Here is a 27,981-nt window from a genome sequence, read left to right on the forward strand (position 1 = left end):
GCACGTCGCAGCGTTTGCAAGGTAGGACAGGTATCTTGAATGCTCGGGGAAGGGGCAGCCGCGGCACGCTGCAGCTCGTGCGACGCGGTTCGGTTGGTTCGGAGTAGAGAGAGGCCGTGATCCAGCAATCCAAGCTCTCGATGATAGGAATATGAGGACTGTCGGAGATATTTAATTGGAAAAGCACAATTGCAGGCAGAACCTCACTGGGTCAGCTCTCCCCGGCGCATGGCCACGGCTGCCCACGTTGCGCTAGCCGTCTGCAGCCAAGCCTGGTCCGTTCGAGACATGCACGTCAGCGGCAGACTATCAACCTTGCGATCTACACAAGCCGACATGGAAACATCCAACATGGCCGACGCAGAACTCGACAACTATGGCAAGATCGACTTCTGCACGCTGGGGATGTTCATCATCGGTATGCGTCAGATATTCTTCAACACAAGCAAGCCACTGAACTTGTCAAGATGAGATTGAGTTTCCCCCACCAAAACCGCCAGTCAAAGACATCGTTGGCGGAGCTGGATCATATTCCGCATTAGGCGCACGCATCTTCTCTCCGCCGCCACAATCAGAGTCCGTGGGTTGGATTGTAGACTGCGGGTCTGATTTCCCACCTGACTTACGCGACTTCATTGCACAATGGAAGACTGGTGCACTGATACGTGAGACGCCCAATCGGCTGACTACGCGAGGTTGGAATGGATATACTGGTGAAAACGAGCATCGAGGTGAGCGTCTGTGTCTTGATTGTGAGTGGACACATGTCTAATCACTGACGAAGCTTTCCGATACTTGACGCCGAAGCTGCGTGTTGACCATGAGGATCTGAAGAATACAGATCTCTTGTGGTCCAAGTCCTTTCATCTGATCTGTTCCCCGTTACGTTGCATCGACCTGGTTGAGAACATCATTGCATTGCGCAAGCAACACCCTAACTCGGCTCATATTCCTCGGCCAATATTCATCTGGGAGCCTGTTCCTGATCTTTGTACGCCAGAGGAGTACGATAATTGTCTGAAGGCGCTAAAGCATGTCGACATTGTCAGTCCGAATCACGGGGAACTTGGCGGCTTCTTTGGCAAGAACACCGACGGGAAGGATCATGTGGATTTCCGAACAATCGAAGAGCTATGCGGTCAGTGGCTACACAGTGGTGTGGGTAACGGCAATGGTGGGGTCGTCGTGCGTTGTGGGAAAGACGGTTGCCTGGTTATGCGCAAAGGGTTAGGCAACGGGTTGCGCAAATGGATGCCTGCGTACCACCAGTCAGCAGAGAAAGTGGAAGACCCTACAGGAGGAGGCAACAGCTTTCTCGGCGGCCTGGCGGTCGGCCTGGTTCGGGTCCCAGGGTATCTCGAAGAGGCTGCGATTTGGGGGTCCATTTCGGCGAGCTTCGCCATTGAGCAAGTCGGTATGCCCATTCTCTCACAATCAGCAGACGGGGAGATGTGGAACGGGGTTCGTGTCGAAGATAGGCTTTCAGATTTCAAGCAGCGCCTGGCTAGTTATATACAGCCATAGTCGCGGTCGCTGTTCCCTCTCCCCCACTCCCAACCAATCTAACCCTCAAGAGTCTTCTCGATGATGCTCTGGTCTTGTTTCCGCTCGTGTTCGCGAATCTGTTTGGTCCAGCTGTCTGTTGTTAGCTTCCAAGTCTGATCTGAGGATATCCGTGTATGTCGTACTATCGGCTGGGGAAGAATCGGTGGCGTTCGGGCATCTTGTCGCGGTACTCGCGGTTTGCGCTGAGCATCCAGGCCATGCCGACGATGCTGCCGAGGGCGAGGCCTACGACGGCCGTGTTGGCTTTCCAGTTGGCGGGTTGGGCGTACCAACCACCGGCCGGCGACCAGACGTGCTTGGGGTATCTAGTCGACGTCAACTCTGCACTGGCAAGCGATTGGCGGGCTGTTCATACGGGATCTTTCCTCCTCCGCCCATTGTAAAGGTGGTTATGCGGGTTCGTGGGGTTGCTGTTGCGGAGCTGCCCTGAGGTCGCTGTCGCATGGTAGGGCTAGCACGGGCCCCGAAGCTTGGCGGAAATTCTTTGGCAGTCGCGATCATGACCTGTGTGAACACACGACCGGCCAATTGCTGCTGCTGCCGACTCCGCCTTTCCTGCTCTGCTGACGTCTTCTCCTACATTTTGTCTTAATGAAGCGGATACCCATATCACGATGCGCCTCGCAATTGCTGGGTGCACCCTCGCCACGCCGGCCCTCGTGCCCATACACAGCGGCAAAGAACGTGCGGAGAAGCATTATACCTCATAGCCACCGGACACAGGCTCGGTTCCAGAGCACAGTAGCAATTCCGGACGACGGTGAATTGGAACTCGAGATTGCCGCAAACTCTGCCACACCGTCAACGTCAACACCCAGACCAAGAAGGCGTCTCCCGCTCGAGAGCCTCCCATCTCCACATCCCAGTGCCGCCGAACGTTCGACAAAATTATACGCCCTCCGCAGTCGATTATCTCTCCCACCTCGCTTCCCCCTCCCGGTTCTCGCACGAACCCTCATCCACCCCTCCGCCGACCCAAACCCCGCCTTCAATAATGCCTCGCTATCAATACTCGGACGCCAGCTGCTGGGCTACTACACCTCCGAGTGGCTTCTGTGCAACTACCCACGCCTGCCAATGGACGTCGTCTTTGCCGCAACAGAGGCATACATCGGACCGAGAGCGTTGACCACAATCGCAAGCGAATGGGGTATCGAGGCGGCGGCGGAGCCAGGTGGTGAAGTCGACCCTGGCTTATTACAATTCAAGAGGATACAGTCGGGCGATGCTCTCCCAGCAGAGTTGAGGCGGCAAGCACCTTGGAAATGGAACATCACCACCACACACAAAATTATGAAGACAGACGAATTCGGCTCCGACAACGCAGCACCCAGTCCGCACGCACTACAGAGCACGCCGGTACCACTGGAAGAGGCAGCTCAGTCCTTTGTCCGAGCACTCATCGGCGCATTACACGTACACCTGGGCTCCCCGCTCGTCAAGCGCTTTTTCCGTGACCACTTCCTGAGCCGACATCTCGATATCAGCACGATTTTCGACTTCAGAATGCCGACACGCGATCTTTCACGGTTATGCGCACGAGAGGGCTTCGAGCCACCGGTTGCCCGATTGATCTCAGAAACCGGTCGTCTGAGCAGACATCCTGTCTTCGTGGTTGGGGTATACAGCGGAAAGGACAAGCTAGGAGAGGGATCAGGCAGTTCATTAGATGAGGCCAAGACAAGAGCAGCGGCAGCAGCATTGAAGGCATGGTACCTATACAAGCCGGTCGAGGTCACCGTCCCAAGCAGCATGGAGGGCGAATTGGATACGAGCAAGTGGCGGCCGAACCACGTCGACCACGGAGAGGTCATTGTGTAAGATACGCGGCCTCAACCCCACTTTTGGAGTTGTAGGGATATACTTTTGGCATGCATGGCATGGATGGACGGCATACTCTTCGCTTGTACAGATTCATGATAGCGCAGGGGGGCAGGAAAAAGAACTGTGTCGGAAGAAGGCCGGAGAGGAGGGGAAGACTTACCCCACGTTTTGCTACGTCGAGGGTTCAGGACCGCGCGCCCTGCGAGCACTGCGCATGTATCATATGTGACATGAGGATATTATGATGATCCGCAATGTGTACAATACAAACGAAACGCTGCATCACAATACCCATTACTTGTTTTTCCGGTCGTGATTCAGAGCTGGAATGTGATGATCTGTAACTTTTGCCCAGGAATACTCCAGTTCAAACTATGCCTTTCGTAGGGAGGAGCACGGATCACAAGAGATCAAACTGGCGACCGTGACGTATTCAACTTACCCTACCTTGGCGATGTTCAACTCGTAATAGCTGCAATTGCATCGTCACAGGATGCGCAAAGAGAACAACAGAGCCCACAATCCAGCTTCCCTAAAACACCTCTCGCATTCTGGAGTAGTTTCAGTCCTGGTAGATAGCGACTATCTAGGCATTGCAAGGGTTGCTGGGTCGGTGGCGGCGCGCATCCTTGCAACTCTTCTCGCGCGGCACAAATCAGGCCCAACACTTCCACGTCGGGTGCGGAGAAGTACGAACCCTTCTCTAAAAACACAAAATCGCCATCAAACATGCCACCAAAGCGCACCGCGACTGCTCGTCATGAGAGGTCCACTGAGGCCTCTGTACAAGCGCACAAGAAGATCAAAATTGAACCAGAAGACCCGCCGCCTGATCCCGTGCCCGACGGCTTGAGAGAAGCCAGAGCAGAGATTACCAGGTATATTGAAGCAATGGAACGAGTGCCACTCCGCCGTCGACTTGATGTGCATTGGAAGATTGGTGGTGTTCCTCGCGGCGACCCCGAAAACATCATTCGCGAACTAAATGTCGATCATATCAAAGAAGTAATGGAGCGCGACGCCCAAGTCAGTGCAGCGTTCGTGTCGCTAAAAAAGACATTGGAAGAAGGCAAGCCCGCCCCGGGCATTTACAACCCTTACGTCAAGCACGGCAAGTGGAGTCTTTTCTCAAGCGAAGTCTTTACGGAATTCCTGCTCTGGAATATCGACAACATGGAATTTAAACAGTTTTGCGTAAATCAATGGATCGAGTTTCATGATCCTGACGCAGAAGTGGATTTCATGGACTGCCACTGTGGCCGCCCGGAAACTTATGGCACTATCGTTGGACCCAGACAGATCAAAGGAGATTTCAAACCGTTTGACTGGCCACAGGAGGCTTCACTCGAGCCCATTGTCGTAAAAACATCGAGTCGATGTCGGGAAATCAAGATGTGGTTCGCAGGAAATGGGTACATGAGGATGCAATGCGACATGGGTTCCGTAGAGGAGCTCGCAAATGGGCAAGCGAAAAGGGTGACTTGGAATGCGATACAAAACACGAAGGAACACAAGGAGCGTGAACAGAAAGCGTTCATGGCTCGTAGGAGGAGGGAAGATGAAGAATTTCGGGTCAGACAAGCGGAAGCAATTAGGAGACGGGAGAGAGAAGAAGAGCAAGCGCGGGAACAAAAGAAGGAAGATCATAGGCTTTGGGTAAAGAAGAATCAGAGGCGACTGAAGTTGAGGCGGAAATACGAAGATGGCGATATTAACAGTTCAGAGCTGGAGCTGAGCACCGACGAAGAAGATGGCGAGGGCGCCACTGATGCGGAGGAAAGTCGCTCTTCTGCGTCGCCTGAGCCGTGGGATTCGTCAACAGGCGAGGAGGATTGGACTGAGTCGGAGTCGGAAGAGGAGGAGTCGGAAGAAGAAGAAGAAGAGGAGGAGGAAGAAGATTCCGATGAACAATAGCCCAAATCGTCAAGGTTTTAGCGGAACATCGACTGATTTCCTCGTTTAGAGCATTGTCTGTACAATATCGCTAGTACTATGACATCATGAGGTCCTCGTAGTCTTTTCAGATGTTAACATATCCATGTAGACGACAACGTAGTAGACTTCCGAGACACATCTGCCTGTGATCAATTGAAGAAGTGCAGGTTATGTAGTCTCCCGCATGTCACATGCGGGCGTCTATTAGCTTCTTTGTGGATGAAGATGAAGATGTAAACAACGCAATATGTTTCCAAACCACACTCGAATTTCGTTGGCAAGATAAAATCAGCACGTGGGACCACGTGCCCGCCACTACAACACCTTCTCTCACCTTCAGGTAAAGGTAGCAGGTCTGATCGACGGGTATATACTCAACCTCGTTAATGACCTATCTCCCAGTCTCCTACACCACACTCGACATCGTTCATAACTCAGCATCGACTAAAACACAATCCTCAACATGGCCGACTTCGGTATAGTACCTGTCATGGAGATTAACTGCGAGGCTCCTATGTCGACACTCTACGCAGAGCTGGACGAACAGGAACAACGCGGTAAGCTTCCTTTCGTCTCCGTTCAATCTACGAATACTGACTGTATATCCGCAGTCACTGCAGGTACTCCAGGCAGCGGCATTAGCACTGGCATTCCAAAGGTGGAAGTCAGCATGGCCAACGCCAAGAAGGTCGGAAGAGTCATTGCAGCGTACTATGGCACTGTTCCCAATGGTTTCTTGGCCACTGTGGTGGGATTGCACGTCGACGCTGCCAAAACAGCCGGCGCCGCCAGGACCTTTCGTAGAATGAAGAGCGACCTCTTTGTCGAGAAGTTCGGCAATGACTCATTCATATACAAGTTCGCTCGCGGCAAGGTCAGCACGTCCGACTTTCTCACATATCAACACAACTTCGCCATCGAGGCGCGCATCTGTCAGTTCCCGGTTGCAAACGAGGACGAGGCCGCTATTGCTCGTCGCGCCGCCAAACGCCAGGCATTACTCGATGCAGTGGCATCGAGTGAGCAGGTCTGGGTCGACACCTACACCGTCGCGTTCAAGAAGGCTAAAAAGGCACACGAAAACGCACGCGGTGTTGGGAAAGTCCGATTGGCACGAACACGCGACCTTTGCGAAGAGCTCATGGCTAACCCGCCCCGTTGCGCCGTCGACGTTACGACGCTCCTGAATCGCCGAGCATGCGAACAAGCAAAGATGATCCCGTTGCTACTCCGTACGATGGACGAGCGCGTCAGGTTCTGGTTCGATCACGTCACCAAAGACACAATCGCGTCTCACCTTGAGGCAGCGATGTCTGTGGTCGACATTCGGTGAGTTTACGGGCATGATCGAGACTTCTTGCAGACTACTAATCTCTCACAGGCGCATGTGCGTCGATGAAGTCGCCAACCCTCCGGATGTCATCCCTCCGTTCCACACAATTGTGGGGAACGTGTTTGCGTTATCTTGCGAGCTTATGCATCGTCTTATCATCGCACCTGAGGACGGCAAGCGTAGGCTGCTGCTGCTCAATGATCGTTCCCTCCGACTGGCAAGCGTCGACATGTCGGGTGATCGGTCCACCCACTGTTTCGATCTCATCCGCGGTCTTCGCAACTCTCTGGACTTTGAGGCAGCAGAGAACGGATCATGGAAGGATATGCCTGTCTTGGTCCCAGAAACTCGAGGCAAGAAGCGCTCAATGCCGCAGGAAGATGAACAGGATATTGGATAGGCTGGTAGGAAATCCTTTGGTGCTGCCAGATGGGAAGATGGAATCTGTAGTGAGGAGTTCGGTCCAGGTGGCTTGGAGAGGGATGGATGACGTCACATGATAGCCAAGGATGGCCTGTGCTGCGGTAGATACGCGTCCCGCGCCTCACAAGTTAGGAAACCACGCGCTATCCTGGCGTTTACATCAACATATCATTACAAAAGTTTATGGCTTCTAGACTATTGTAGCCGTCTAGGTTATAGATGCATGTATGAAATACTCTGAAAAGTCTTGGTGTAGTAGGCAACAGGGAAGAATTTGCCATGATGGATTGTCCCTTCCTCAAAGTCGCTCCGCCGTTGCTGCTCCTGCTTGCACACACCACCTAGGCATGGACGGTTCCACGGAGATGCGGTTTGAGCGAGCACGTGTCTTTCCCACCATGCTTATAGTATTGAGGTGAGAGAAGCACGCGGCATCACGGCTGCCCCAACCACAGCCCCGCTTCCTCCCGTCCTTGGGTAAAGGCAATGGGTTGGATGGGCCGGTATATACTTCAGTTCTACTGCTGACTTGACTTCCAGTCTCCTACACTCTTTTCTCAACGGCATCATTACACTACTCTTTTTCTAACCACATTGTTCGTTCACCACACCCTTCGCCACAATGGCAACAGTCTCAGTGAACGTCCCTCCGGAGATCTGTCCCGAGGTCCCCGCATTCACTCTATGGTCTGAGCTCGTGGAGCAGCAGGAGCGTGGTGAGGTTGACCGGCAATACTGTGTATCTTACAATGCTAACTGTGTATCCTCTGCAGTTCCAGCAAGGTCACCCAATAGTGGCTTCAACGTCAACGACCCTGTATGGCCAGTTACCCAAGATACCGTAATCGCGGGGGGAAGACTCCTGTCTGCATACTACGGTACGGTCCGAAGTCATTCATTCAGAGGTTCCTCCGCGGGAAGTACAGTACCCTCGAGGTGAAGACACTTGCTACCAATTGGAGCTTGGAGGCGCTTGTGTGTCAGTTTGCAGTTCCAGGTGAAGACCAAGCAGCAAGAGAAATCCGAAACGCAAACCGCGAGGTATATCTCCAAGGTATCGAAGACCTCGAGCAGCTATGGGAGCGTGAGTATGCTCACGCTTTCAAGTCTGCTGTTAAGTCTGCTACTGGTGCCCGCGGTCTAGACAAGAAGCGGCTGGAGCGCGCTCGCGAACACTACCTGGCGATGAAAGGCGCGCCCCCAATCTTTGACATTGACCCACCCAATGGTGATCAGTACTGGGTGTCAGCACGCGAGTGCCAACAGGAGAAGCTGGTCCCGTTCATGAACCGGGCCAAGGTTGATCGTCTGAGGACGTACGAGGGGTACTTCACAAAAGACATGGTCGCATCTCATTACAACACTATCATGAACATCGTGGACATTCGGTAAGTGTTCGATTCCGGTTCAGCATGTGGCATTGCTCAGTTTAACTAACATTGTTCAGTTGGCTTGGTGAGAACTCCAACATCCACGGCATCCCCCACTTCTGGTCGATGATCCTCAATCAATGGACAAACACTCGCGATCTTGTACTCAGACACATAACGGACCCTCAGCTCAGCATTTGTAGGGAATTGTTAATAGTAGATCTATTACTCTGCGCGGGCGCCTACTACTGTTAGTTAGACCGGAGCCTTCAGTGCTTCTAGCATATCCGCCAACTCTTCAACGGCCTCGGATACAATGTCGGCTACGGTGAATGGAAAGATATCCCGATTCTGAGCATGGGTCACCGAGGCAGGAAGCGAGCGAGGACCGACGAGTGAAAGGCACGTAGCAAAGCGCCGTTTGAATTGACAGGTGATGGTTTAATGTACGGAGTGGGAACGGACTGAGACGACGACATTGCGTCGGGTCAATGCCACGATATTTTCCTTTATTGCGCGCGAATACTACGACGGAGTTAGCCCCGATGAGACGAGCGAGTGATTTGACTTTGGATGCGACGATCCTTCCCGAGCCACCGGAGTCTTCGCCCATGCACAACCATAATCCCCATCAATTCGCATCGATTGACCTTCGACCAATCTTTGATGCATATCAACATCGCGTTATCGTTCAGCGAATACATAATATGCGGCGGCGAAACACCTAAGTGCAAACGAGGCCGTTCAGCTTGCGACGAGCCACCAACCATCGACGGCGATATCGCGGCGGGAGTCGTAAGCCGGAACTCACCCCGACGAGACGAAATGATGTCCGAGCTGTGACACGCGCTTCAAGTCACCCACAGGATCGGTCGACCACGTTGCAGTATAAGCTCTGGGTGGTGTGCGTTGCTCCATCTACCTGCTTCTCGCAAATGCACCACCCACGACATCTTCATCCCGGTGGGCTGTGCAGCCCATTATCAGTACCATCATTTCTGCCCACTGGCATATGGCGGCGAGTGCGTAGTACTATGCAACCACGATTCCAGGAACTTGTACACACAGCGCACCTCCAATAACCACTATGTAGGAGGTCCTGAGATCCATCACGGTCGTTCTTTGTGGACCTTCGAACAAGTTCGAGTCCTACCATCGCCCGGTTCACCACACAGCGCCCACCGGGTTCAGGTTGCATACGGCAGCTGAACAACGCTCATCAAAAGCTGTAGGCCATCGGGGTCTGATCATGCTCACCAAAACGGCGGTCGAAGTCGATGGAGATGCTGCGGACATGTTGAGACTATACTTTGTCAACAAGTCTAGTCCTACAGGCACCGAAGCATACACATATGTGGTAGATATTGTCATTCTCGTTCGGAGAAACATATACTAACACATTTCTTTACAGGCGTTTTCCCATCTTGCCGATGCATTAGCTGTCATTGGCGTGGCCTTGCTTTCGACGCTTTGGGATGCTACTGCTGACCTCGCTCGACAGTAGCAGACACTGGGAACCTGTGCACGGGGATCGTCGGTCACCCCACATCAGAAAGAGCGGGGATATATTCAAGCAACTATCACACGACGCACAACTTTCTCAAGTCGCTCGAACGCCTCCAGGATGGCTCATGACCAATCACACTCATATCACAGAGACCAATGTATACGTCCAGACGCCGGGCTTTCTTTGATCACTGATCAGATTGTTTTCATCCGTATCTACATTATGAGGAAAAAGATATACTAAAGGAATCATCCAGGTTACTCGCGCCACCAACTCTTCTGCCCCCTAACATCTATCGTGGCAAGTCCAAAGGGTGCAATGTCCGTCTAGTTGTTCTGCTTGTTCTTGCCGCCGGCACCTCCAGCCTTTCCTCCCTTGCCCTTGTGGTGAGGCTCAGGCATAGCCTCACGGTTGTTGAGCTTGGCCTTGCCGCCAGCACCGCCAGCACCTCCGGCCTTGCCTCCCTTGCCCTTGTGGTGCGGCTCAGGCTCGCGTCCGAAGAGCTTGGCCAAACCGCCAGCACCAGCACCACCAGCACCACCAGCACCACCAGCGCCACCAGCAGCCTTACCTCCCTTGCCCTTGTGATGGGGTTCGGGGACAGCCTCGCGGTTGTTGAGCTTGGCCTTTCCACCAGCACCACCAGCGGCCTTGCCTCCCTTGCCCTTGTGGTGTGGCTCAGGCTCACGTCCGAAGAGCTTGGCCAAACCGCCAGCACCGGCTCCGCCAGCACCTCCAGCCTTGCCTCCCTTACCCTTGTGATGGGGCTCGGGCACGGCTTCGCGGTTGTTGACCTTTCGGCCACCAGCTCCGCCGGCAGCCTTGCCGCCCTTGCCCTTGTGGTGGGGAGAGCGAGTGTGGAGGTCGGCCCAGTGAGCGTCGTCCTCCTCCTGGGTGAGCTCTTCGGCCTGGCGGTTGTTGAGCTTGCCTCGGCCACCGGCACCTGCACCTCCAGCAGCTTTTCCGCCCTTGCCCTTGTGGTGAGGGGAGCGAGTGTGGAGGTCGGCCCAGTGAGCGTCGTCCTCTTCTTGGGTCAACTCTTCAGCATCACGGCCGAAAAGCTTGGCCAAGCCGCCAGCGCCAGCGGCTCCGGCTCCAGCGCCTCCAGCCTTTCCGCCCTTGCCCTTGTGATGAGGAGAGCGAGTGTGGAGGTCGGCCCAATGAGCATCGTCCTCTTCCTGGGTCAACTCTTCAGCATCACGGCCGAAGAGCTTGGCTAAGCCACCGGCGCCGGCGCCACCGGCACCAGCACCGGCACCGCCAGCCTTTCCACCCTTGCCCTTGTGGTGACGGGCTTCGACTCCACGGTCTGCAAGTGCAGCAACGAGGTTGGATGTGTGGACAGGTCCGCTTCCCTGGAGAACTGTAAGTATATGACATGCCAAGGATCATCGCATAACTTACTGGCATGCGTGCCTTGACAGCATTGTCAACGGCTTGCTTGTTGTTTGGCACAACGTAGGCAGAGGTTGAGGCACCCAGGGCCAAAAGAGTAAGTGCGGTAAATCTCATATTGAATAAAGTTTAACTGAGTCTGGAATCGGTTGAAAGAATGGATCTGCCAGCAGAGAAGAATGGATGAAACAGAACTGAGCAGGATGTGAGAAGGAATGAGCACGTTCAACGTTGATGCCTTTTACTTCTGGAGCTTCGAGATGCTTTATAAGTCAACTCGACTCCTGGTAGGCACGGCGGTTGCATGCTTGCTCGCTCTCGCCTTCAACTCCTGAGACATGTTGCATTGCCTACGGCACAGAAGCGGAGGTGGCACCCCACCTGCCGCCTGCAGGAAGCCACTGTGCTCGCTTCGATGCGATGGCGATGGAAGGCGTTTGCATGGGAAGCCAAACACAGAAAGTCTTGACGGCCTGGCGTCTCCACCAACGACACCGCCAGCCGTCGACAAGGCCTGTCGGTGTCTCGAGAACACGGTCATGTCCAACCCAGCCGCCAGGCTACGAGGTCCTGCCTCAGGCTCCGCGACAACACCCACCGGGTACCTTTCGCGCATCGCCAATGCGATCTGGAGCTTGCTTTGATAGAGACTGTTGGTCCTCGGGAACTGACCACTCATTTGGTCGAGACTAGTCCAGAAAGGGTTTAACCTCGGAAACCATTGGCGCGCAGCCGCGGTCCTGTTGTTCCAGCCCTGGCAACTTTTGACGTTATTTCCGTTGTTCTGTCATCATGCAGTTGGGACGTTTGTTCCATGTGCGTGTCATGTCAGTGTAAGAATCTCGTTTTGGCTGGCGCGCCAAGCTGAAACGATGGTGCCGAATTATGAACATCCAGTCTTGGCTAAGTGTCCACTTCGAAACCCATGCAACAGGTGAACCAACGAAAAAGCGGCGACGATCCCGTCTTCTGCGTCTCAGAAGGCTTGGTAAAAGCTTGATGCCTTGGAGCAAGGCTAATGTTGCCTGGGCAGATGGAACAAGACGCCTTGGAGAAAGCGGCCTGCACGGCATTGCGGCACCCTTTGAGATGTTCCGTGTTTCGGTGACCTACCCATGGCGATACCGAGAACGTATCGGGGGTCGATGTTAGCAGGTCTACCATAGTCTTTCGCGCCAACGTCTCCCACTTACTCGCTCGCTGGTCTTCCATCCCCATTCACCTTCGTCTTGTTCAAGCGTTGAGCGCAGCATTCTATTCTCTATCGCAGGTCGACTAATCTTTCTTCTTTCAACATCACTTGGTAGTGCTTTCATCTCAGTCATTGTATTCTTCGCGCATTCGAAAACCATCATGGAAAAATACACCGACTCTAGCTCATCGCAGGGCGATGCCGAAAATACCGCTCTTATCACAACACCCTACCAAAGCGATGATAGGCAACGGCGGAGAAGCTACATCTATCTTACACTCTTCAACCTGTTCCTTTTCACAGTGTCAATGCTGTCGTTACTATGTTCGGTCATGTCGCAAAAAGACTACTCGGGTCACTCAGCGGCTAAGCTAATGGATCAGTTCGACATATTCTGTACGCACCAAGTTCTTCATCGCACTCCTCAGGAATACCTGCTGATATGACCTAGCACCTGCAAAGCACGTCGTCGAATACAGCCACACAAAGTTTGAACTACCCAACCCTTTGAACTCTTCGAAGTATGTCGGTATTACCGATGATGTAGAGAACGCATGGATGGATGTCGCATATCGTAAGTCATCAACCCTACCCTCCTATGCCCACGCCCTCTCCACCCAAAGCCCATCACTAACACAGCGCAGTGCCCGACCAAATGGTCTCCATGGAAGACTTCCCCAAGCTACAAAAGCCCGCCGACGCCCTGCAAGTCACCGACCCCAAGACAGGCGAAACAGGCTATCGAGTCGGACTAGAAGTCTTCCACCAACTGCACTGCCTCAACCTCCTCCGCATGTCAACCTACCCCGACTACTACCCCAAGCTCTGGTGGAGCGACACCAACGACAAGCCTGAAAAGGTCAGGGCGCATCTAGACCACTGCATCGAGATCCTCCGCATGAACCTCATGTGTCTTTCTGACGTCAATGTCTTTACTTTCCACCCGCAGGAGGGTAAGGAGGGATATTGGCCTGACTACGAGAGTCACCATGTGTGCAGGAACTTTGACAAAATCAAGGATTGGGCCAACGACAATGCGATGCCGGACCTTGATGTGTAAGCTTAGCTTTCTTGCCGGTTGGAGATGGCGCGTGTAAATAGAATAATAGCATCGATAATGCATCTACAGCGAGTGGAGCAGCACGATCACGTAACAAATCCAATGCTCATGATGAGTGATCGAACGCCGTTGTTGCCATTGTTGCATGCTGCATGTTGTTCACTCAAGCACCTCTTCCCCATATGAAACAGGCTGTTTCAGTTTCGCATCACAGTCCGGGTATTTCGCCCCGCCTACACACCTTTATTATGCAGCATCATGCTTTGTTCTTCCAGCTGCTCGGGCATAGGGCACATGAATCATTGTCGAATTGCTCCAGTTGGTGGCTGCAGCCATGACGTCCTTCCTGGGATGGGCAAGGTTATGAGGACGAATCAGTATGTGCGTGCAAGAGAACCTGCGACGTCGAGTCGCTTTTGCACTCATGTCATGGTAGACCGGCTGAGTGAACATTGTGATGTTACGAAATGCAAGCTTTTGTGAGTCTAAATTGGTATGTAACGACGCCACCAATCCAGGCAAAATATAAACTCTCTAGCGAAATAGTTGAGTAGGAAACCCCAGTATGAATGCAAATATTGGACATCTAGCAATGTCAAGAGTGGGGTATATGTCAGTGACAAGCAGAATAGCCGCCGAAGCAGTCCCCCGTCTTCTAAACGCCGGAAACCATGTCTTCCTCCCTGATGACGTGTATTACAGGTCTAGATCCGGCATTTGTAGATCGTCGCCTGGCTCCATAAGGTTCATGAGATAGCGTGAGCCTGAGAACCAGTCCTGCATGGGATTGGAATTTCCCTGAGACGCTCCAAAACCGAAGCCTGACGAACCAACGGCATCCATGTTATTCATCGCCTCGCCTTGCTCAAACGCGGTCGTTGTGGCTGCAGTCGAAGCGTTGGGATATGTCGTGGGCCATGCGGTATCGGGCATCAATCCAAGCGCACTAAGGTACGGATCGAACTGAGACATTGCGTTGAGGTCCAGCTGCGTGCCATCAACAGTCGTGTAATACCCTGACTGGTTATTTTGCATAACTCCCCGTGATCTCGACGCAGCATCCTGTTTCTTAGCCGTGACGTAGAGCCTGGCAACTCGTAGGAAAAGATGGCACATCTTGTAGAGCTTGTCTGCGCCTTCGGAAATTGTGCGGCAAGATTCCAGGCTACCGACAAACTCGGAAAGGGAGTTTAAATCTGGCTCAACGTCGGACGTTCCGGCCTTTTGGATGGAGTGGCAGAATATCACGATGAAACTGCAGTTATGAGTTAGCTGCGACCGTGCGCTGGAAAGAATCAAGTGGCTTACGGCGTGAACGGTGCCTGAAGAACCGACCAGTGTACATATCCCGACCAGAAGTCCTCCTGGCCTTTTTTGTTGAACTGTGCACTAGCCCTCATATGGGCGACAAGGGCCGCTCTCGAGGATTCGAGGCACTCCTGATTAAAGCTCATATTTCCTGGACTGACCGCGCGCTGTATGAGTGCACAGGTGGAATAGTGCATGACGACATCGGAGTGGAAGAAGATGTCTTGGACTCTCTCGAAAGAGCCTTCAACCAAGAAAGTCAGTGCAGTTCAAATCTCTCCGGCGGTGAAACTTACCCTGAACGTATTCGTTGACTTCTGGTCGTTCTTTACCCCGAAATTTGTGCACATAGCGCTTGTATTGAGACGGGAGTGGTGTCTCATTTGGACTGTTGCCTATTTTGTTCGATCTCGGCGTACCGAGATGATATGTTTGCCCTTGCTGCGAAAAGTCGACGATCGACGCATCCCCACGCTCGTACCAGGCTTGGTTAAGACTGTTGACAAGTTCGATCGCGATTCGCGTGCGCTCTTCCGTCGATTTTGCAAAGGCGGCAGGGCAAAATAGCTTCTCGTATGTCAGGCCCTGGACTCGCGCAACCTTAATCCAGTACGACAAGAAGGCGCTTGATTCGGCGTGCTTGTCGCTGGATACTACAAACGGTAACGATATGTCCCAGTCCTGGAGGATACTTGAGCGACCCAAACGTAGCGAAAGCGTCTTGTCAAGCATGTAGATCATCCAAAAGATATGGATCTTCGTCTGTCTGTCTTCGGGGTTGTCGTCTATCATAGTGTTGATTCGATGCTAAATGCGGAACGTCAGCGGTCGTCTCACACGCATGCTGCACATGAATGCTTACATAGCCCAAGCTCTGACACAAGCCCGCAGCACTGGATATCATAATCCAGCAAAGAGATGGCTTGCACATCTCGACCGCCTGCGCAGCGCCAAGGACCAAAGCCATGATATTCTCGAAAGTTGCGGGTAAGAATATAGCTAGCTGCGACAGTGCTACCTCTGTTTGCCTGCGACTTATGATGGCGTACGATTGATAGTTGGTGGTGTCCATATTGGCTAGTGGCAAGGTCCGGAATTCGTTGAACACGTTCTCCAACACGCCGAACGTGAGCACACGGCGAGCGGCGCTACAAGTTTCTGGGTTGTGATACACATCATAGAAGATCTCTTTGAGATTGGCCATTCTCAAGAACGGAAACACCACTGCAAAGGCCATAGTTGGATATTCTGGTCATGTCAGATCGGCTTGAAGGGTACGAAGTCTGTAGACATACCACTAGCTTTCTCCAAAGCATAGCACGCAAGTTCCCAAGGCGGTCGTTCCAGCTTCGATGGGTCAATATCGACAAGTGACTGGTTGATCAAGGGGTTGGAAGTTGCGGGGTTTTGGCCGTGCTGAGAGACCATCTCCGAAAGAGCAGTAAGTGCCAACTTGACTTCTTCATTCTGTCCAATAGAGGGTGTACTCCCGATCGCTCGTGCCAGCATCTCGCGAGCATAGTCTGACTGGCTATTGATAGAACTCTCGCCCTCGAATGGCGCGGGTGTGGGGGCTTCGACGAGGACACTTCCAGGACTCCTTGAAGGGCCAACTCGGCTCGACCGCGATTGGCTGCTGGATTCGTGCGAGTCTTTCTGGAGGTCCAGACTGCTGAGTTTTGTTGCGAGACTTGCAAGAACATTCTCAATACCAGCTAAGCGGTCTTCAATTCTATCAATCTTCTTCTCGCTAAATCGAGTCAGCTCGAACAAGATTACTCAACGCCAGATCAGCACGATTCGATTGTTTGGCCGCGGGGCAAAGAACGGTCGACGGGTAAGGCTGACGCCACAAGCAGCGAGGTCCACTTTGGAAGCGGTTCAGACGTACTATTCTTCAGATATGTGAACCCTTTGTCGCTGCGCTTTCTGTTGAGGGGGAGCTGTTTTGCAAGCTGCCCGAATCAGCGGCAACTTCAGGTTCAAGCCAAGCAGATCATACTCAATTTGCTTGCCTTGCAGTTAGAACATGGCACGCCTCTGTCGCAACGTATCTTGCGTGTTCGGCAGGCATCGCACTAGATGTGGGTCGTCAACCTGGGCGCTGCTCTGGGTGGCTGGCTCATGCGACTTACCGCACGCTTGGACATGGGTCCATCAAGCGACGCATCCATATCGTCGTCTTCCATTTTGCCGGTTACGCAGTTCGAGCCGCGGTATTCTGCGCGTGGTGTGCAAGAGTGGCGGATATTGTGGACTTTATCGGAGCGCGGGCTTCTCGGAACCCGGGGCTGTGGAAACTATCAACGATGTCATCACTAATAACAGAAATCTCGCACCGACAGGCAGCAGTCCAATATCTCACCAACTAAACCTTCCAGAGTTGTCGAAGTTACAGGGTTTTGAAGTCTAGAAGCAGCATTCGGCCTCACCAGGCATCACTACGAAGAACGCGCGATCTCGTGACTGTGCCAAGGCCCGGGACTTGCCGATTGGCTCGCATTGCTCGTATCCCGCGCCATTTGGGAAATCTTCAGCCGCTTGCGACGCGCCCTCTGATCGCCCTTTTCACCGCGGATCCGGACTTTGCAAAGTCCGGCAAACATGAGCTATGTGCGCAACTTCGACGAGATGGCTTCAGATATCAATGTGGCGCACTGCAGTCCAATCGTCCAAGGACTGCAATACTCACCCCAAACATGTCGACGAGTAAAGAAATGGTCGACACGCCCGAGCAGCGCGCCAGCGATGACGTCAAGACAAGCAAGGCGCCGACAGTCAAAAGCGATGTCACGTCTGAAGAGCCAAAGGGTGGCATGGGTGGCTACGTCGTAAGTGTATTGAACAAATTAGAAGGAACACGATGCTCACGACATACCAGCGCATCTTCAAGTATGCAGATCGTACAAGCTGGATCCTCAACACCATCGCATTCGTTGCAGCCATCGCCGCTGGAACACTGCTTCCGTTAATGTAAGAGACATGCACACATCACGATCTTTTGTCCCCTCCATCAATGTTCGAAACGTGGTTATTGCGCATTGCTAGGTATTGTTTCGTTCATGTGAAATGGTAAACATCAATGGAAAGTTGTCCGGGCCTCGCACTACGTGTCAAGGACGGTCAAAGATTCTCGCAAGACCTATCGTCGATCAATCAATAATCACACACTAACGAATCCTCCATCACACAGGGATCTGGTCTTTGGCAAGTTCATCTCGACGTTCACTGGGTTCGCGACTGGCTCGATCACGCCAGCGCAATATCGCGCTGAAGTGAACAAATACACTTTGTACTTCATCTACCTCTTTGTTGCGAAGTTTGGTCTCGTCTACATTCACTCGGTAGGTGACGAACAAGCTACATCCCTGAAAGCATGCTCACGTTCGCAGGCATTTGTTTCCATCGCAGCCATCCGCACCACCAAGGCCTTACGATTGGACTTCATTAAGAGCATTCTCCGGCAGAATATTGCATACTTCGACTCAGATGAAGCCGCTTCGGTCACGACACAGGCTACGACGAATGGAAACAACGTCAACAACGGCATATCCGAGAAGCTTACGTTGACCGTCCAGGGTGTATCGACCTTCGTCTCAGCATTCATCATTGCCTTCATCGTCCAATGGAAGCTTACCCTGATCACAATAAGCATCGTCCCAACGATCATGATAGTTGTCGGTGTCTCCATCGGCATTGATACCAAGAACGAGAACCAATTGCTACCGATATACTCCAAAGCCGGACAACTTGCGGAAGAGATTTTCTCGACTGTACGCACGGTTCATGCATTCTGGCTTCATCCATTGCTGTCCAGCAAGTATGACAAGCTTCTTGGCGATGCCCAGGAGGTTGGTATGAAGAAGTCCCCGAACTATGCCGTCATGTTCTCAGTCGAGTTCTTCTGCATCTATGCGGGCTATGGTCTGGCCTTCTGGCAAGGCATCCGCATGTGGGCCAGGGGCGAAGTCCAAGAGAGTGGTATGTGAAGCATCGACTTGGGTGGGGATAATTCTCCGACCTGCCCGACCTTTAACACTATGTACTAATCAATGGATAGGAGACGTGTTTACTGTCATTCTTGCTGTCATCGTCGCCGCGACAGCCATGACGACAATAGCACCTCAGATCATCTCTCTGACGAAGGCCTCTTCTTCTGCCGACGAGTTGTTCAAGACCATCGATCGGAAGTCCGAGATTGATCCCTTGAATGATGATGGCAAGGTGCCTAGCCTGTGCGAAGGTGTTGTCGAGATTCGAGACGTCAGCTTTGCCTATCCCGCTCGGCCCGACATCACAGTCTTGAAGAGCTTGACGCTATCTGCGCCTGCTGGAAAGACCACAGCCCTCGTAGGAGCATCAGGTAGCGGCAAATCGACAATCATCGGCTTGATAGAGCGATGGTATGATCAGGCTAGCGGCGCCATATACCTCGATGGTACAGACATACGAGAGCTCAACCTCACCTGGCTACGAACGAATATTCGTTTAGTACAGCAGGAACCAGTGCTGTTCTCCGGTACTGTCTACGAAAACGTCGCATTCGGCTTGTTCGGCACCGACAAGGCCAACTTGCCCGAGAGCGAGCAGCGAGCGCTCGTAGAGAAGGCCTGCAAGAACGCTTATGCCGAAGAGTTCATCGAGCGGCTGCCAAAGGTGAGTCATGTTGCTCCTCAGATACTCGTCATATGGATTGTTAACGTTGAATAGGGTTATGAGACGCAGTTGGGTGAGCGTGCCATGAACCTCTCGGGCGGTCAGAAGCAACGACTAGCCATCGCGCGCAGTATCGTCTCGGAGCCGACTGTCCTTCTCTTGGATGAAGCCACCAGCGCTTTGGACCCAAAGGCAGAGAAGATCGTACAGCAAGCACTTGAGCGTGTCTCTCAAGGTCGCACAACCATCGTCATCGCTCATAAGCTTTCCACCATTCGCAATGCCGACAACATCGCAGTCATGGCTGCTGGAATTGTCGTTGAACAAGGTTCACACGACGAGCTTCTCGCTGCTGGCGGTGCATACGCTCGTCTCGTCAGAGCTCAAGACCTCGGCCAAGCAGAGGGTGAAGACCAGGAAGACCAGGACTTTGCCGCAGAGAAGATTGATCTGGTACGGACGCAGACTCAAGCATCCGCTATTGGCCAAGAAGCGAAAGCTTCCGACAAAGACGGCATCAATTACAATCTGGTGAAGTGTGCCTGGATAGTCCTCAGGGAACAGGGTGCCCTTTGGAAGTGTTTTCTGATCTTGGGAATTGCAACACTCGCTGGAGGTAAGTTGTCGACTCATTTCTTGTTCGACTGTTACTGACCTACTACAGGAGCGACCTATCCGGCTCAAGCTATCCTATTCTCTCGCGTCGTCGAAGCTTTTCAATTGTCCTCCAAGAGGGCAGTAGAACAGGGCGACTTTTACTCCTTGATGTTCTTCATTGTCGCAATCGGCAATCTTGTTGTCTATGGTGCTGTTGGCTGGGCCAGCAACGTTGTCGCCCAGGTTGTCGCCAGGGTATACAGACGCGAGATCTTTGACCTCATCCTCAAGCAAGACATGGCATTCTTCGACGATCAAGACAATGCGAGCGGCGCGCTCGCCTCGAAACTTGGAGCCTACCCTGACGCTCTACGGGATCTCATGGGCTTCAACCTGATGCTCATCTTCATCAACATCGTGAACATCGTTTCTTCCTCGATTCTTGCCATCGTGGTTGGCTGGAAGCTCGGTCTTGTAGTTGTCTTTGGAGGTCAGTATCATTTCTCAGTTCTTTCTAGTAATCGACACTGACTTGGCGCAGCTATGCCTCCAATCGTGTTTTCTGGGTACCTCAGGATTCGACTTGAATTCAAGCTAGAAGATCTCACGGGCAAACGCTTCGCCAGCAGCGCTGCTCTCGCATCCGAAGCAGTCTCCGCCATTCGCACAGTCTCCAGTCTCGCGCTCGAAAGACACATCCTCGCCCGGTACGAAGATCGACTACAAGGTGTCGCAAGAGACGGTATCAAAGCTTTGGTGTGGACCATGTTCTGGTACGCACTGACGCAGTCCATCTCATTCTTGGCAATGGCCCTGGGCTTCTGGTACGGCGGCCGGCTGATTAGCACGGGAGAATACACGACTACCCAATTCTTCACGGTCTTCATCGGTGTCATTTTCTCTGGAGAAGCAGCTGCAGCCTTCTTCTCTTACACTACGAGTCTCACAAAGTCAGCCACTGCGGCCAACTACGTTTTTCGGTTGCGGGCAATGAAGCCTGCAGTGCAGGAAGACGCATCAAAGCCGCCATTTGACGACGAGAAGGACAAGAGTCCAGCGCACATTGAGGTGCAGGACCTTGCTTTTGCGTACAAGTCTCGGCCCCACGCCAAGGTCCTGGAAGGCATCGATATTGATGTGCGGCCCGGTCGGTTCATTGCTCTCGTCGGCGCTTCAGGCTGCGGGAAGTCAACAATGGTTTCGCTCTTGGAGAGGTTCTATGATCCCGTTACGGGGCGTATCAGCTGTGATGGCGCTCCGTTGATGGACCTCTGTCCACGCAAGTACCGTCGAGGTGTGTCTTTGGTCCAGCAAGAGCCAGTCTTGTATCAAGGCTCGGTCCGGGACAACATCGCCATGGGTGTTGAAGTCGACGTGACTGACGCTCAGGTCGAAGCCGCAGCCAAGCAGTCGAACATATCCGACTTCGTTGCATCTCTGCCAAACGGCTTCGCGACGATGTGCGGTAGTAGAGGCACGCAACTATCGGGTGGGCAGCGCCAGCGTATCGCCATCGCCAGAGCACTCATACGCGAGCCACGCCTACTGCTTCTTGATGAAGCTACTTCCGCATTAGATACTGAATCCGAGAGGGTAGTTCAGGCGGCGCTCGAGGAAGCGCAGAGTGGACGTACAACTGTCGCGGTGGCGCATCGTCTCAGTACTATCAAAGATGCGGACATGATCATGGTGTTCGCGAGGGGAAAGATTGTGGAAAGTGGCACACATCAAGAACTGCTTGACAAGAAGGGTGTGTACTACGAGATGTGCTTGGGCCAAAGTATGGATCGGGCGGTTCCGACATGACGTTCGAAGCACGGCTCATCATTTCCTCTTCATCTGCACTATGATCGTAAATAGAACCTTTGATAGACCTTGCGATACGTAATATACCCATCTTCAATATTCGACTTGAGGCTGCTGATGTCAATCTGGAAAACGTGCATCGTACGGTCGCCCGAGCATGAAATCTAGTTTGCCGACAGTTCGCGCCATCAAGCTATGACGTACTCCGTGAGTGACTTCAGGTCCCACCTGGTGCCACAAGGCAAGTGAGCACGCGACAGTAGATGATGCGCGAAATGGCCTGAGGAGACGAACGCGTTGATGCAGAAGTTCAGCGGAGAAGCGGTGGCCCGCGGCCGGATCATGCTAATGCCTCGCTTATCGACCAGGGTCTTGCGCCACTCTCGGGGGCATCGTTCCTTCTTCCTCACCTCCCGAGGCCAGCCGTTGTACGTGCCTCACCACCCCCGAGGATTGCGATACCGACCGCTGAAGTACCTGACGCGACTTTTCTTTGATGTTCTTCGTTGGCGGCTTTAGGTTTATCCCACCGTTGGATGAACGTCCGATGTACGCGTCTTTAGACAGCTCTGACGCGCGCTGGGCCCACGAAGCGCGTCATGGCTTTACTCTCGAGAACCACCGCCTTAACCCGCAAATTGCACGAAAAGACCGGCGTGTGGCTCTAACGACCCATATGCCGCCGCCGCGTGTGTGGAGGTGCTGAAGCACAACGCGATCCATCATCGTCAGGTCAAACCGCCAAGACGTCTCACGTATTCCCCGGGACCAATCGCAACCCGCGCAACCAAAGCTTCCTGGCCAGAGCATGTCTTAGCATCGCTCGTGTCAACAGTTTCATACTCCTTTCCTGACGATCGCACACTGTATACTGTGGCAGTAGGTGAGCCTTAGTTTCAAGGACAACATCGTTGGCCCAATAACAGAACAGCCGTTTCAATGGCATACTCCGCACCGCGCTGGGGATCAAGGTAGCTCCGAGCTGACCCACTGATTCGCGCTTTGGAGACGTTATGCGACTGAGGGTAATGACCCTGACGGCAAGCCCCCAAGCCGTCATCCCACATTGATAGCATTGGCGTCTCCATCTCCATTGCTTCACTTTCCTTTCCACTTCTTGACTGATGCGGATCATCGTTCCTTAGGAAGTCAGGTACTGTTTTCATTTCTCCGTCGACCGGATACATTCATTTTCGGTTCTTAGTCCTGGGGACATTGTTTACTTTACTATAGTTTGTTGATATTACTTGCGCGAGCGCAGTTCAGCGTACATTTACTTAATACCTTTCATCATATCTACCATGGCTCGCTATCAACTTCGACGACCATCGCCGGTCAAGATCTTCCCAAGACGCGTTCGTCGCGACGATCCTATCGCGAGTACGATGCCTGTCGCTGCGGGCGAGGAGGAGGAAGGCCCAGAGAGTCCAGACTCACCATTCAGCAGCCCATCTACAGTCGGCGGTGACATATCGGAGAGCGAGGACTCGGAATCCGAAGACGAGGAGGAGCCACCTTCGCCAGTACAGAGCGGTGCTACAGCGACATCCACGGGAAGGCCCGTCCAAACCCTCGGACCCGATCCAACTGCCGCTCCGTCAATGCCAACATCATCAGGAGAGAGTGATGCTACGACTACGTCTGTACCTTCATTCACCTTCGGCGGCCCTTCTGGTGGTAACAACGCAGCACAACCTCAGATCACTGGCGAAACCACCTTGTCTACCGCCGTTCGCCCTACCATAACGTCAACAATCGTCAAGGAAGTCATGCCAACAGGGAACCCGGAGCGATCTTCGATGCCTCCGATATCTCTTACTTCGCCGCCCCAAAACACAGCCGAGCCAGAACTTGACGGAAACGCCGGTCCCCAGAGGCTGCCACAACGAGAACAAGAGCCTATCATGACTAAAGAGGCCATGACTGCAGCAATTGTCCTTGGCGTACTTGGTCAGTCATCGTCATTGTCGCTGTTACAGATCGTTGCTAATTGTTGAATAGGTGCATTAGCGCTGTTAGTTGCCGGATTCGTCTTCATCAAGCGCCGGAAGCGGAGGCACAGTTACATTGACAAGGGTCCGCCGTTTGAGACGTTCAATCCATACGCGAACGATCACGTCCCACCCCCGGAGACTGCACATGTAGGCGACGCGTCTTCGATCTTCGCGCGCCTCAATGGCGGAAATGCTGGCGGAGCAACCGCTCATCTCACCCGCTCTACCGATCGCAGCAACACTCTTTTCGGTCCAGGTCCATACTCCCGCCCCGAAACCGTATCCACAGAACGCTCTACCCGTGTACCACCAACGCCAAATCCTTTCGCAGATCCACCTCTCAACAAAGCGTACGATGTGTTGAACAACAGGCCCAGAAGCACAACGCTCACGGATCGCGGAAGTTGGCAGCAAAATCCTTTCAAGAACCCCGAGAGCGAGCGATTCGATCCGTTCGGAGAGTTGAAGGAGAAGGCTAGGAGGGAGAGGTTACGGTATGTGGAAGACGCGAGACGAGAAGCTGAATTGAGGAAGCAGATGGAGCAGAAAGAAGCTATGGGACTTAGACCGGATGGTATACCGTGGAGCGGTGAGGCTGGGTATAGGTGATCGCTGAGATGAGTGGATTTGCACTTGATCGACTTTGAGATTTAACTTTAGCGAAGGCGAATCGTTTTCGCGACAACAATGGCACCTGTCAGATACCTCCCGCGTATACCTGGACGCCTTTGTACCATAGTCTGTCTTCGATGTAATAGCGTCCGATCGGTAATAATATCAAACAACATATCTTACGTCCAAGTCGCCGATGCGAAAGGTGACTGTCAGATCCAAGATGAAGAACCCATGTATGTTTGTCATTAAAACTAACCTTGAGCAAAGGAGACATCGCGTAAGGGCTACAGGGACGAAATCATTCAAGCTAAAACAGCAGATAAACATGATCTACGCACCTCATACCTCATGCAAGAAAACACAACTCACAAGATGTGCAAAATACACTAGGATAAAATGAGTAGAACTAGTCAGGCTTGTGGTCATACAGGCTCCATGGTGTTCGGTTTCCTTCTAGGCTGGTGTGTATGAATCTCAAGCCATCAGTCCATCACCACTACCATCCACCTACTTCCCACCCACCGCATCAGCCGGACCATCAAACTTCGGATCTCTCGCATTCAACCCCTCATCATACTCAATCTCGACCTCCCGCTCAATCCCATCTTCATCGACCATCAACGCGCAATTCCTCTTGATCAAATTCCACTCCTTCTCATCATACGTCGTAGGCTCCGACGCGATAATCGTATGCTTACCCATCGCACCAGGCACCCCAATCTCCCCACTCGCATCCGCACTCCCGCCATCCTTACTATCCGGGTCACCAGGGAACTTCGTATTGAGCGTGCGACCCGCAAACTCCGACCAATAGAGACTGGGTGGCTGCTGCGAGACGTGGTTGCGGAAGCGGATGGCGAGCATTTTCGTTCCGTCCGTGGTGCAGAAGTTGAGGGAATTGGGCGTGTTGGCTTCACCCAGTGTGCGTTTTTGCAAAGTGAGGATTTGAACGACGGTTTTCTGCATGGCTTCTAGCATCTTTTTGAGGGGGTAGGGTTTCTCCCAGGCGTCTTTGGTGCTGCTGTTGGTTAGGTTGGTCATGTAGAGGGCGGCTGCGTGTTCGGAGTCTGTGCTGCCGAGGACGTTGCAGTAGGCGTCGAAGGAGAGGAGGGAGGTCATTTCGCGGCGAATCGACGAGAAGTTTGAGATGACGCCGTTGTGCATGAAGACGTGGCGGCCGAATACGAAGGGGTGGCTGTTCACTTGCGTTACGACGGACCCGCTTGTGGCGCGGATGTGGGCGAAGACGCATTGCGATTCGGTGTTGTGGCACAGGGATTTGAAGTTGAAGTCGTTGATGGGTGGGGATTGGGACTTGTAGAGTGCGGGGCGGGGGCCTGTGACGTGCTTAACGTAGGATGAGGTCGCTGTGGTGTACCCTGGGTGAATGTGAGCAGTTGTCAACCGACTAGTTGTATCATCACGTTTCGCATTCGTAAAACTCCAAATCCTTGGAGATCACCTATGAAGGGTACACCCTAGTCAATGGAAAGACTGGACAGACGCCCTAAAGTCTACATTGCCCTACAAGCCGAGGGTTGTACACTAAAAAAGGCAATGTAGTCTTCATAGGCTGTCCTTTTACTAACGAAAAATTGTGCTTTGCGGACATAGGTGTCCGGTGCCCCCCTTGAACGAAGTGGGTGTGACCGCTATGAATATCGGTGCCGTGCCGCCATACAACAGGGAGCGTGTACGATGATCTAAGCAAGGAATGTAGTACGTACAAGCAATGCCAAGCCCGTCCATGTTCAGTAATGAGTTGCGCATACGCATCAGCTCATCTGGGGAGTCATCCAGATCCTTTTCCTCGTCATGTGGCAGTAGTTTCGGGAGATAGTGCTCAGAGCATTGTTTGCTGATGCTGTTGTCTGGCGTGATGAGGACGTCCGAGAGAAGGCATGGCTCCGTTGGGGAAATGTATGCGAACCACCGACACATGATGCTTAGTGCTCTCTGGCGCGTTCAATGTTGGTTTTGTTGAACACTTGAAACTCGCAGGATTGATGTAGGCTTTATATATACGCAAGCAAGGTTGCTCTGAATGTCCGCCCAAAGGGTCCGTTCTGAGATTGATGCAAGATGGGTCGCACAGCAGTCTTCGAGGCGCAATATAGGTGACGTGGAGCTTTGTTGTAGGCGCGATTTGTAACAAGAACACTCGGAGGCTTGTGAGGGCACGTATCACAGCTGTGCAACGCGAGTTGGAGAGGGATCTTGGAGTAAGGAGATGCTCGGTGATAACAAGTACTAGTTGAGGCTGCAGGGATGAGGAGGAAAGCGCGCGTGATGCCAGATGCGTGCAGAAATTGGACTCGAGATGCTGTTCAGGCTGCAAGAGGGACCTCGTGGCTGAGCTCGTGAGGCTGAGGTTCGTAAAGTGCAGGCGCAGCCAACGTATCATGGAGGGGCAGAAGGCAGGCGGCAGGTGCGGGGCAGATCACTGCTAAGCCCCAGCTCAAGCTGCGAATAACTGTATCACGAAGCAGCTCTTGACTTATCAATCTGCCCATTTTCGCTTTGAGCACCCGAAAATGAAGTCCAAAGATGAGCGAGATTGGGTGTTGGTAACGCGACTGCGTGGCTTGAGAAAAAGGCAAATATCCGTACTGCGACAAAACGAGCCTGGGATGTTGGTATACTGGATTCAGAAAGATGGTCTCTCCCACGGGAACTTCAACAATATCGTGTAGGTGGTAGTCTCAGGTATCGCCTACTTCGATAGAAAAAGGTCCAAGGATGTTCGATTGATGACTGGGATCATGTAAAAGCCGCACATCCTTCGGTTCCTGCGTTCAATTCCAGGGTCCGTTCAGGAGCATTGCGGAACGGCGGGAGTGAGAGTGGGTCTGGGTCGAAAATGGAGACCTTTCGTCTCCACAAGCTGTAGAGCGATAAGAAATGACTACGACGAAGGGTCTTTGTTCCGAAGCGTGACTCGCTCCAAATGGTGTAGGCGCAGAGGAGTGAACAGCACGATGGTCGAGAAATGTGCGTTATAATGCCGCGGAAAAGCTGTGATCGTCAGGATGGTGTTGCGGCACACCACCTAAAAGCGGCGGTAGTGATCTAGATGTGTGCATTGTAAGGCTTAGCGAAGAAGGAAAATGTACATGCAGCGGCACACAGCCTCGACGTATCGGCCACAGCGAGCCTGCGATCTGGAAGTGCATCGTCGATGGAGATATTTCGATAACAGTTGGCAGATCGGGTCGATAAGTTGTATGCTCTATAGGCCAAGACGTACGCCGCTGGACATCTCCAGCGCAAGGTGGTGCTGCCGAGGTGATAGATGTCGTCTTCCAGGGTCGTCGGCTGTACGCGCATCAATTGAGAGACATACGAGAATACCTTGTCCTGCTCAGTACATGCCTGTGAAGATGTATTGCGCGCTGTCGCT

General features: G+C 52.9%; 13 protein-coding genes across 13 annotated transcripts; 8 read left to right on the forward strand and 5 right to left on the reverse strand.

Annotated features, from left to right (window-relative positions):
• Positions 1-351: 351 nt before the first annotated feature.
• J4E85_009389 (uncharacterized protein) lies at positions 352-1,524 on the forward strand (the record flags this gene model as incomplete). The annotated part of the gene is made up of 2 exons (XM_051473613.1): positions 352-418; positions 785-1,524. 2 exons carry the CDS (start codon positions 352-354, stop codon positions 1,522-1,524), a joined length of 807 nt encoding a protein of 268 aa, XP_051322398.1.
• A 38-nt stretch (positions 1,525-1,562) lies between these two features.
• J4E85_009390 (uncharacterized protein) lies at positions 1,563-1,944 on the reverse strand (the record flags this gene model as incomplete). The annotated part of the gene is made up of 3 exons (XM_051473614.1): positions 1,563-1,635; positions 1,689-1,871; positions 1,922-1,944. 3 exons carry the CDS (start codon positions 1,942-1,944, stop codon positions 1,563-1,565), a joined length of 279 nt encoding a protein of 92 aa, XP_051322399.1.
• A 699-nt stretch (positions 1,945-2,643) lies between these two features.
• Positions 2,644-3,387, forward strand: J4E85_009391 (uncharacterized protein; the record flags this gene model as incomplete). The annotated part of the gene is made up of 1 exon (XM_051473615.1): positions 2,644-3,387. One exon carries the CDS (start codon positions 2,644-2,646, stop codon positions 3,385-3,387), a length of 744 nt encoding a protein of 247 aa, XP_051322400.1.
• Positions 3,388-4,119: 732 nt separating this feature from the next.
• J4E85_009392 (uncharacterized protein) lies at positions 4,120-5,304 on the forward strand (the record flags this gene model as incomplete). The annotated part of the gene is made up of 1 exon (XM_051473616.1): positions 4,120-5,304. The coding sequence occupies one exon, from the start codon at positions 4,120-4,122 to the stop codon at positions 5,302-5,304; it is 1,185 nt and encodes a 394-aa protein (XP_051322401.1).
• Positions 5,305-5,788: 484 nt separating this feature from the next.
• Positions 5,789-7,058, forward strand: J4E85_009393 (uncharacterized protein; the record flags this gene model as incomplete). Its single annotated transcript, XM_051473617.1, has 3 exons — positions 5,789-5,882; positions 5,937-6,654; positions 6,707-7,058. The coding sequence occupies 3 exons, from the start codon at positions 5,789-5,791 to the stop codon at positions 7,056-7,058; spliced, it is 1,164 nt and encodes a 387-aa protein (XP_051322402.1).
• Positions 7,059-7,703: 645 nt separating this feature from the next.
• J4E85_009394 (uncharacterized protein) lies at positions 7,704-8,473 on the forward strand (the record flags this gene model as incomplete). The annotated part of the gene is made up of 2 exons (XM_051473618.1): positions 7,704-7,802; positions 7,973-8,473. The coding sequence occupies 2 exons, from the start codon at positions 7,704-7,706 to the stop codon at positions 8,471-8,473; spliced, it is 600 nt and encodes a 199-aa protein (XP_051322403.1).
• Positions 8,474-10,284: 1,811 nt separating this feature from the next.
• Positions 10,285-11,470, reverse strand: J4E85_009395 (uncharacterized protein; the record flags this gene model as incomplete). Its single annotated transcript, XM_051473619.1, has 2 exons — positions 10,285-11,313; positions 11,363-11,470. The coding sequence occupies 2 exons, from the start codon at positions 11,468-11,470 to the stop codon at positions 10,285-10,287; spliced, it is 1,137 nt and encodes a 378-aa protein (XP_051322404.1).
• A 1,236-nt stretch (positions 11,471-12,706) lies between these two features.
• J4E85_009396 (uncharacterized protein) lies at positions 12,707-13,605 on the forward strand (the record flags this gene model as incomplete). The annotated part of the gene is made up of 3 exons (XM_051473620.1): positions 12,707-12,941; positions 12,997-13,119; positions 13,190-13,605. 3 exons carry the CDS (start codon positions 12,707-12,709, stop codon positions 13,603-13,605), a joined length of 774 nt encoding a protein of 257 aa, XP_051322405.1.
• A 696-nt stretch (positions 13,606-14,301) lies between these two features.
• On the reverse strand, positions 14,302-15,705 carry J4E85_009397 (uncharacterized protein; the record flags this gene model as incomplete). The annotated part of the gene is made up of 3 exons (XM_051473621.1): positions 14,302-14,860; positions 14,914-15,157; positions 15,210-15,705. The coding sequence occupies 3 exons, from the start codon at positions 15,703-15,705 to the stop codon at positions 14,302-14,304; spliced, it is 1,299 nt and encodes a 432-aa protein (XP_051322406.1).
• A 465-nt stretch (positions 15,706-16,170) lies between these two features.
• Positions 16,171-17,102, reverse strand: J4E85_009398 (uncharacterized protein; the record flags this gene model as incomplete). The annotated part of the gene is made up of 2 exons (XM_051473622.1): positions 16,171-16,663; positions 17,011-17,102. The coding sequence occupies 2 exons, from the start codon at positions 17,100-17,102 to the stop codon at positions 16,171-16,173; spliced, it is 585 nt and encodes a 194-aa protein (XP_051322407.1).
• A 510-nt stretch (positions 17,103-17,612) lies between these two features.
• Positions 17,613-21,972, forward strand: J4E85_009399 (uncharacterized protein; the record flags this gene model as incomplete). The annotated part of the gene is made up of 8 exons (XM_051473623.1): positions 17,613-17,744; positions 17,795-17,886; positions 18,107-18,257; positions 18,306-18,894; positions 18,974-19,569; positions 19,624-20,185; positions 20,234-20,656; positions 20,708-21,972. The coding sequence occupies 8 exons, from the start codon at positions 17,613-17,615 to the stop codon at positions 21,970-21,972; spliced, it is 3,810 nt and encodes a 1,269-aa protein (XP_051322408.1).
• A 1,301-nt stretch (positions 21,973-23,273) lies between these two features.
• Positions 23,274-24,575, forward strand: J4E85_009400 (uncharacterized protein; the record flags this gene model as incomplete). The annotated part of the gene is made up of 2 exons (XM_051473624.1): positions 23,274-23,922; positions 23,974-24,575. The coding sequence occupies 2 exons, from the start codon at positions 23,274-23,276 to the stop codon at positions 24,573-24,575; spliced, it is 1,251 nt and encodes a 416-aa protein (XP_051322409.1).
• Positions 24,576-25,088: 513 nt separating this feature from the next.
• On the reverse strand, positions 25,089-26,522 carry J4E85_009401 (uncharacterized protein; the record flags this gene model as incomplete). Its single annotated transcript, XM_051473625.1, has 2 exons — positions 25,089-25,960; positions 26,309-26,522. 2 exons carry the CDS (start codon positions 26,520-26,522, stop codon positions 25,089-25,091), a joined length of 1,086 nt encoding a protein of 361 aa, XP_051322410.1.
• Positions 26,523-27,981: the final 1,459 nt, after the last annotated feature.

This window comes from Alternaria conjuncta (genome assembly GCF_024043145.1).
Source record: "Alternaria conjuncta strain BMP 0040 chromosome Unknown scaffold_17, whole genome shotgun sequence".
NCBI lineage: Eukaryota > Fungi > Ascomycota > Dothideomycetes > Pleosporales > Pleosporaceae > Alternaria > Alternaria conjuncta.